We start from the raw sequence: 8,807 nt of genomic DNA, 5'->3' as shown, positions 1-8,807 counted from the left end.
CTGCAATGTAGTCCACCTGCTAGTGTTTAGATCTCTAGACATCACAGTGTTGAGGATTCAGTGTTTTTCTCAGGGCTACATGACAGAGGAGTGCACTCATTCATTTACCCACCCTGATTTTCTGCAGCTAATCCATAAACGTTTGACCTTCTGCCATCATGAGGGAAACACCATTTCATTTAAGAGCAATTACATTACCTTGGACAATGCAGTGCAATTTGTAGATGTGTGTCTACTCTAGCATACCCACTTTAAAAGCATCACACTCTTTTAATGCATCTGTATACATAACTGGAAAGATTCTCACCAAAGTGTATTGCAGTGCAATGAAACATCTGGTCTATAGCCTCAATCAACTGCTTTGTATCTGAAAATCTATTTATTTATTCTTCATTCTATAACTTTTTACTAAGAATTGCCTTACACTGCCCAGTGAAGTGATGGCATTTAAGATGACATATGGTTATTAAATTTCCTTGAAGGTTTAATCAGAAACTCCTCAAACTGCCTTGAAAGGTCCACATGACCTCCATTTCTACAGATTTTTTATTTTGTTAGATTTTGTAAAAAAATACCATTTTAAACTATGAAAAATATACAAAAATACTCACAGAATAGTTAGTAATCAACTATAACTTTCAATGCTATGATCAGATGATTATTCCTATTGAAGAATCATATCTGTTTTCATTTCATAGACTAGATGGGAAGAAGATTTATCAGTAATGGCATTAATTTGCTAAAGCACAGGTCCACCTTTAAAAAGTGCTTTAAAAATGAAGTCAGAACAAAGTCAGTTTCAAGGTTAGACTAACCTAATGTACTTTTTGTAGGATGCCTTGAGGTTATAGGCTATACATTTGAAATATCTGAGTTAATTTTATCTGTAGTGTTGTAAAAGAGCAACATGACATACAGAGCGTTCAGAGTAGCTATCCAAATTAAGTTAACATACTAGGTTAGCAGGAGGGCCAAGGTTACTGAACTGCAGGGAGCTGAATGTTTTGCTGTGAGGAACAGATGGCACGCTGAGATTAGACAGCTGACCTGCTCGTGGCTTGGCTGAAGGTGTTGTGATTCCCCTGACACCTCATAGCAAAGAAATAACAAGCTACTTGCAACTTTACTTCAGTTCTCACCAATTAAGTTTATTAGAGGTCAACTATATGATTGGTTTCAGTACATTTCAGTTGTTCTGCATGAGACAATCTGAAGTTAAATAAATGCCCTGACATAAATTTCATAACCATAGCTCATGTAATCCAGAAAGGAAATGATAGCATTATCATTCATTACAGCTGGATATTTTGCTCAAAGTATCTTAAGATGCATGAAAACTTCACAGTGGAGTTTATTCAGTAGATGTTCTGGGGCAATGCAGCAGCCTGAGGTCAGATTAAAACAGGAAGGGGTCAGTTGGCCACGTGTGAGCCAGTTTGGAGTTAGGGCTTAGAGACAGATCAGTGTCGGAGGATATATAAACCAGCTCAAACAAATAGTCCGTCACACACATAAAGCACCGTTGCTCGCAGGTCGTTTCTTACTGCAGGGCTTGCAGTGTCCAGAAATACAAATTAATTTGCTTCAAAATTTAAGAGGAAATTAAGAATCAAAGATCTACGATACACACGGGACATCTGCTCTGCATCTACTGCATATCTCTTTTACTTCTGTTGTGGTCTACTCTGCATCAGCGGCCATGGTCCTGGAGGAGAACGAGTGTGACTCTGTCTTTGAGCCCCAAATCACTGTGAGTATCCAATCACAGAGCGCTTAAATTAATCTTGAGGCTAGATTCACTGTTACAGCTGTAATCCTTGTGCAAAGTTAAAGGACTTTTAACTCGATATCACAGGGTTTTATTCTGCATGGCTACATATACAGCCCACAGTCAGTTAGGTGTAATATTATGAACATCAGTATCTGGTTTCAATTCACATTAAAACATATAAAGAAACACTTACAGTTAAAATTGTCTTTAAGAAATCATCATCTCTGTATTCAGAAAGTGTGTTCCTTCAGAAGCTACTTCTGTTCAGCATAGTTTAGTGTACTGCGTCAATGGAATATATGAATGTATATCATTTCATTTTGGCTATCAATTTAAGTTGTCCTCAAGAAAAGGTAGTTTATGATATACAATAGGTTTGACACCTAAATTGCAAAATCTGCAATCAATTGTCCTCTTCAATACACATGTTTGTGCAACAGCAAAGAAATATACAGCACCGCCCCGCTTTTGAACGCTGCTCTAATCTGCTAAAAAAAAATATGAAACCTCTATTTGTAAATATGTATCTACAGCCAATCTCACAAACAGCAGCATGAATTGATTATCTGAATCTGTGATTGAATCTGTGCGTTTGTTTTAGGAGGAACACGTAGAGACTCAGTATGGGAATGTCCACTGCATCATGACAGGAACTCCACGGGCACACCGGCCTGTCATCCTGACATTTCATGATGTTGGACTGAACCGTAAGTCCCAACTCTTAGCCCCACAATAGCATGGTGTATGTTATGTTTATATCCTGCACACAGATATATAATATACCTGTATATACTGTAAGTGTAATTCAAGACACACTTTCAAAACATAAAATGGAACATAAGTTGTATAAATACCTTGATATCCAAGTTGAGATTGGCATATCACATGTATCTGATTTATTTTCATAAGATCACACTCAAAGACTAGATTTCTTATGATATTTGTGTATCTGAAGAAATACAGCTTGTTGGTTCATTATGTAAAACCACGCATCAACATATCCTTTCCTATGTTTTATTGTCCTCCAAAGTCTGCTACTTTTACATTATAATCCAAACTTCTTATACATTTTGAATAATGCGTATTCCACACTTTCTAAATTCTCTCAAAATAAATATTCATCTGAGTGATATATATGTTTTCTTACTGTCTTCTGTTACATTTTCTTATATTATGTTTCATATTCCAATCACCTTTTGTCACTTCAACAGAAGTGATGTAATTTTTGTTCTTTCTTTTTTTCTCATAGACAAGTCCTGTTTTGAGACACTGTTCAACCATGAGGACATGCAGGAAATCATCAGACATTTGCCTGTTTGTCACGTTGAAGCACCAGGACAACATGAGGGAGCCAAAACTCTGCCTACTGCGTCAGTACAATGCCTTTATTACTCTGTATTAATATTAATATTTCATGCTGAGTTAATGAGATTATTTAATATGAGTTTGATAGTTATAAGTGATGATGGTTTCATTGACAGGTATACCTACCCTTCCATGGACCAGCTGTCTGAAGCACTGCCCGCTGTCCTCAAACACTTTGGGTAAGATCATCCTGAAAGTTAATCTGATACTTAACAAACACTTGTTGTCCTTTCATTAAAGGTTAGGATATTTTAAACACGTTTATTCACACAGGATACTAGGGTTTATCTGAGTTTTGACCTTTTGACTGTGTGCTCTGCAGGTTGCGTACTGTGATTGGACTGGGAGTTGGAGCAGGAGCCTACATCCTGGCTAGATTCGCCGTGAGTTCAAATCTCTTCTCTAAATCCCATATGAACTTGAGACAGAGCAAGAGAGAACATAATCTGACAACTAGTTTGCAAAATATAAAGTTTAAATCTTTACTCTTTTCAGCACAGATCTTCTCTTGTTTGTGGTTCACAGGCATATGTAAATCAGTTCTATGTCAGAGTTATTGATCAGATTTTTCCTATGCTAGGCTACACAGATACAATTATACAAGTCCCACTCACTCCCATACAAATGCCACTGATAAACTTTGCAGTCTCTAGCAGCAGCCATGTTATCCATAAAAAATTCTAGATAGCAAACAGAAAGACGGTATCCATGAGAGAAACTGATCAAAATCTATGGCTGTGGAAAAAAAGAGTAACATGACAATATGTTGTAAACACACTCAACCTTGTAAGAAAAAAATTAATAAGAGAACTGCCCAAAAAACATGTTAATAAGTGTAAATGTCATATCGCTAACCGGTCCTCTGTGTGTGTGTGTTTGTGTAGCTGAATCACCCTGATCTGGTGGACGGATTGGTTTTGATCAACATCAACCCCAGCGCTGAAGGACTAATGGATAGTGTTGCAAACAAGGTCAGCAGTGTGTGTGTGTTGATCACTCACTAAGATCAACATCTAATTCAAATACTGTGTTATTTTGAATCTATACAACCACCTGTAACGATAGATATTAGATAGATATTGATATTACATATAGATATTGATATAGCATAAATACATTATAGGAAATCGTCTGAATGTAATTGTGTGCGTGTGTTTTGTGTGTCTTATAGATCACTGAATGGACCCACACTCTGCCGGACACAGTCATCACACACTTGTTTGGAAAGGTAAGTTATCAGGCTTACTCAACAATGACTGGCTTCAATTACCATGACAACAAAAGTGGAAACATGTGTCTTAAAAAACTTTCACTCATATCAAATTAGTCTTACATTTAGAATACAGGAATTTCTCTGTCTTACTTTCAAACGGATTTTTCAGGAGGAGATCCAGACCAACCATGACCTCATAGCTACGTACCGTCACCACATCACAACAACGATGAATCAGTCCAATGTGAGTCAATTCTTCCGTTCCTACAACAACCGCAACGTTCTGGAGGTGGAGAGGCCTGTTCCTGGAGGAACCATCAATGTCAGGACCCTCAAGTTAGTACAACCATTGACCTTTAAAGAGGGTATATCTGCAGGGTCTTGCAAATGAGTAGTGGGATGTTTTTTCACACATTACAATGGTCCTTGTTCATGGTAGAAATTGTATTGTTTTGCTAAAGTTGAACTGTAATTAGAATAAAAGCTAGTTCAATCAGTGTGGTCGGTTTGTGATTAAGACAGCTGAATTTACTTTACACTAAGATGTGGCGATTTCTGCCTATTTCCCCTGCCTGTCTGTTGGTTTACAGGTGCTCCACTCTGCTGGTTGTAGGAGATAATTCTCCAGCTGTGGAGGCCGTGGTCGACTGCAACTCTAAACTCAACCCCACAAAGACCACACTGCTCAAGGTAACCAAACGACTGACTGACACAAAAATGAAGCAAACAACCAAATAATTATTTTTTTAAAAAGCCATTTCAATATAATAATTGATGTGATTCTAATGTGACGTGTGTATTCAGAGAATGTGTCAGTGAGAAAGGCTTGGACGACATATAGTCGAGGCTGCAAACCTGTGGAGAACTAAGAGTGATCTGTTGTTGACAAATAACTACTTACAGTAAAACAGCTTTACCTTGTAAATAGTCCATTAACCTGACACCAGGTGAATGTTTTACCTCAAACTGAAGCCTACACCTGACCTTTGCACTTCTCTAGATGGCAGATTGTGGAGGACTTCCTCAGGTGGATCAGGTAGGCTGTGACATTTTATTGGCTACTCTCTACAGCAATACTGTCAAATCTGCACTCCTGATTGGTTGAAAATGTATTTAATACTTTTCATCTTTCTCTCCACAGCCAGCCAAAGTGATTGAAGCCCTCAAATATTTTATCCAGGGCATGGGATACTGTAAGTCTTTATTACTTAACCCTAAAGTATCTTAAATTAGAACTCAGAAATCGGGACTAAAAGTATTTCTCTTAAATGTCTCTGCAGGTGTCACTCTTTGTTGAGTTATGGCAGCTACTCATGATAATTACTAAATTCTTCCCATGTTTATTTCTAACAAACCACTGTTAAACATCACTTCCTATAAATAAGAGGATTATTCTTACCGTACATGGGTGTTTAGAACAGAAAATGATAAAGGCATTTATTACAATAAGTGGATTTACTATAGCTTGAATCAATATTGTGCTGTATCAGCTGGCAAAACATTGATTTATATAAGTGAAATATATCAAATCCAGACAAACTCTGAAGACCATCCAAGGGTGATGCCGAATAGTACAAACCTCTCTCTTCTCTTTCTCCAGTATCCAGTTCCAGCATGACCAGACTGCGGTCACGGACGACCTCCAGCTCCAGCATCTCGTCCCTCGATGGCTCTCGGAGCCGCGCACACACCAACGAGTTGCAGCGTGGCCGAACACACTCGCGCGGCACAGAGGAGAAGCGTGGGCGCTCGCACACTGATGTCTCCATGGAGAGTATTTCCAACAGTAATATGGACCAGATCATCTCAAAGTCCACTCAAGTGGCATGCTAGAGTGCACTCTGCCCTAGTCCCATGCACTTAAATCAAATCATACCTCATTATATCCACACAGACAGCTTCCCTCCTTTTTAACTTCATCTTTCCATCTCCACCATTCATCAGTCTGTCATGCCCTTTCATCTGCACTATCTCTAGCTGAAACAGGTCATACCTCCATGTGACTCCATCCTTCCGTATCCTCTCTAACTCTCCCTATTCCTTCATCAATTCAACCGTCCTTTCCTGCGTCTCTTCCTTGGCATTCTTCCTGGTCTCTCCATCTAACTGCTCTTCGTCTCCTCCTCATCTCTGTATCCTGCCCTGAACTGTTACTGTATGTCTCTACCTCTGTGTCCTTCTTTACTATGTGTTTTTTTCTCTCCCTGTCCCCGTTCATATCGTTCCTTTCTTCTCCCTTTCTCCCCTCTGACACTGATCTTCTCTTATATTTATCATGATATACACTACACGAGTCCATAAGCGCTCATGTATTTATGTAAAACTCAGGTGTGTACTCATGTATAATTGTACAATGTATTGATGTATAGTTAAGATGTAAAGATACAGTATTTCCTAGTGCAAAAAGTGAATGTTCATAACTGTAGGAATGTGTATTGATCATATGCAACTGTGACAGCTGCGTGTTATTAATTGCAGAAATGTGTTATGGACATACATTTTAGATCACAAAATGATTTAAACTTGCTTTGGGAATTCTATGTAAAATAAAGTCATATTATTATTGTAAAGACATGTTACATTCAGTTCAATCATTAAAACAGATGACTTCATGTAAGTATCTCTTGTGCTGTCAGTGATTATTAACATTTTACTGTAAATAATCATCTAGCTGGTGACCCAAGAGCAGACGAGACACACGGGGAACTGGTAAAATGAACGAAAGATGACTTTATTACTACTATGGAGAAACACAAAACAAGTAAGGGCGGCTGAGAAGTCCAGGAAACAACAAGAGTGACAGAAATCCAAACAAAGAATAATCCAAAAAAAGAGTCCAGGGAGCAGGCAAACGCAGGAACACAGGGAGAATCACAGAGACACTGGAAAAACGCAGGTCACATAGTCTGACACTGAACAAAGGAAACACACAGACACTTTTTTCCCCAATATATTTTATTTTGATTGATTGATTTGTCCACCTCAGTGGACGCCATGCATCAATAGCATAAAAAGTGATTCAATGGAACTCAATATAGGTCCAAAAAACTATGTAAGCAAGTGGTATGAATATGCATAAAGCTATTCAAGTGCAAATTATATCATAATTTTAAATAAAACATACAAAATAAGGCAGAATATACCCTTTGGCACATAACGTCCACTGGAGTGGTTGGATGTATTTTCAGTCACAGAACAAAATGTACAAGAAAAATATCATTAAAATCTGGATAAAAGTATTTCTATCATCTAATTTATTAAAAAATAGTTTTTTCCATGTCTGGTTTTCTGAGAATAAAAGAATTTAACAGTTATTCCTGAGGTACTTGGTGCATCTCCTCTTTTCGTCGCTATTTTGAATTTATGATGCAACATCTCAAAATGACAAAGAGATACAAAGATAATAATCAAATGGAATCGTAGACAACGCTTTGGGGGTCCGCCAAGTGGTGGTTGGGATATGGTACTATAACTTAAATGGTTCAAAATGGCCAAATATCTGTCCACTGAAGTGGACGTCATGCATGAAAGGGTAGACAAAGAAGACATTTAAGATTAAAGTGCCAAGAGCTATTATTTCAGATAGTATTTCTATCAGGAGCAGCAACCCAAACATAAATAAATCTACCAGGAACTTTAGTACTCAAAGAAAAGGGTAATCTAATTGTTGTTACATCAATCTTTATATTTGTCATGCCAAAGGTTAATGTTGTCCATCAGCACTGTTTTTGTCTCTTTCCTTTGATTCAATTCACCACTTGCCAATTACTGCTGCCGTAATAAGAAAACCACCACAGATTGTCATGAAGGTGGAAGGTTTTTCTAAGGTTTGTTTGTCATCACAATTGATGATATCGTAGAAAAGGTTTCAGTCGTAGTCATCTGGACACTGTTTTCGGAATCAAGACGTTTCGGCTCCCATCCAGAAGTCATTCTCAATTGTGAAAAATGGACTGGGAACTCATAAATTTAAGCTACTCTGTGTTACATAAGCCCTGCCCTCAGGAAGGAGTCTACCTGAGTATCTGTTGATCACTCTGCCTAGTTTCACCTGAAACTGACCTAATTGATGATGATGTGTATGTGCTCAGCCACATAAGATTGTAAAAAAAAAGCTGGCATAAAATGATGTTCATTGAGTCATTTTGCAAAGAGATTGTAATTTCTATAAACATTCTCTGATGACATTATGGGCTGACTTCTGTGTAAAGACAAATCATAGTGTACCTCTCCAATCTGCCCACTAGATGGCGATCTATAACCTCTTCTAGTGGTCAGGTTATGTGGCCAAATAACATTCAAGGCACTTCTGTACCCAGTCCAAACTGCTTGAATGTATACATTGTTTTGACAACTAAATTCAGATCACATAGAAATCCAATTTATGCCCAGCTCAGTTTTTAATATCACTCATCTAGCACAGCACTATGGATCTTTTTAATATCTCTTATGGTTCAT

The 8,807-nt window shown here is 37.9% G+C and overlaps 1 protein-coding gene across 1 annotated transcript; it reads left to right on the top strand.

The window, feature by feature from the left end:
- The first annotated feature begins 1,504 nt into the window (after positions 1–1,504).
- On the top strand, positions 1,505–6,966 carry LOC122882145 (protein NDRG1-like). Its single transcript, XM_044209223.1, has 12 exons — positions 1,505–1,750; positions 2,373–2,478; positions 3,021–3,141; positions 3,253–3,315; positions 3,459–3,519; positions 4,021–4,107; positions 4,308–4,364; positions 4,519–4,685; positions 4,940–5,039; positions 5,350–5,385; positions 5,491–5,542; positions 5,950–6,966. The coding sequence occupies exons 1-12, from the start codon at positions 1,700–1,702 to the stop codon at positions 6,180–6,182; spliced, it is 1,134 nt and encodes a 377-aa protein (XP_044065158.1). The 5' UTR covers positions 1,505–1,699; the 3' UTR covers positions 6,183–6,966.
- Positions 6,967–8,807: the final 1,841 nt, after the last annotated feature.

The sequence above is a fragment of the Siniperca chuatsi genome, linkage group LG9 (assembly GCF_020085105.1).
Source record: "Siniperca chuatsi isolate FFG_IHB_CAS linkage group LG9, ASM2008510v1, whole genome shotgun sequence".
NCBI classification, from domain to species: Eukaryota; Metazoa; Chordata; class Actinopteri; order Centrarchiformes; family Sinipercidae; genus Siniperca; species Siniperca chuatsi.
Note: the sequence above shows the minus strand (reverse complement) of the source record. Positions and strands in the feature narration are given on the sequence as shown.

Coding starts and splice junctions, on each gene's coding strand:
- LOC122882145 (XM_044209223.1), top strand. CDS start 1,700: ATGGTCCTGGAGGAGAACGAGTGTGACTCTGTCTTTGAGCCCCAAATC. Junction 3,142..3,252: donor GCCAAAACTCTGCCTACTGC/GTCAGTACAATG, acceptor TTTCATTGACAG/GTATACCTACCCTTCCATGG. Junction 5,040..5,349: donor CAAAGACCACACTGCTCAAG/GTAACCAAACGA, acceptor GCACTTCTCTAG/ATGGCAGATTGTGGAGGACT.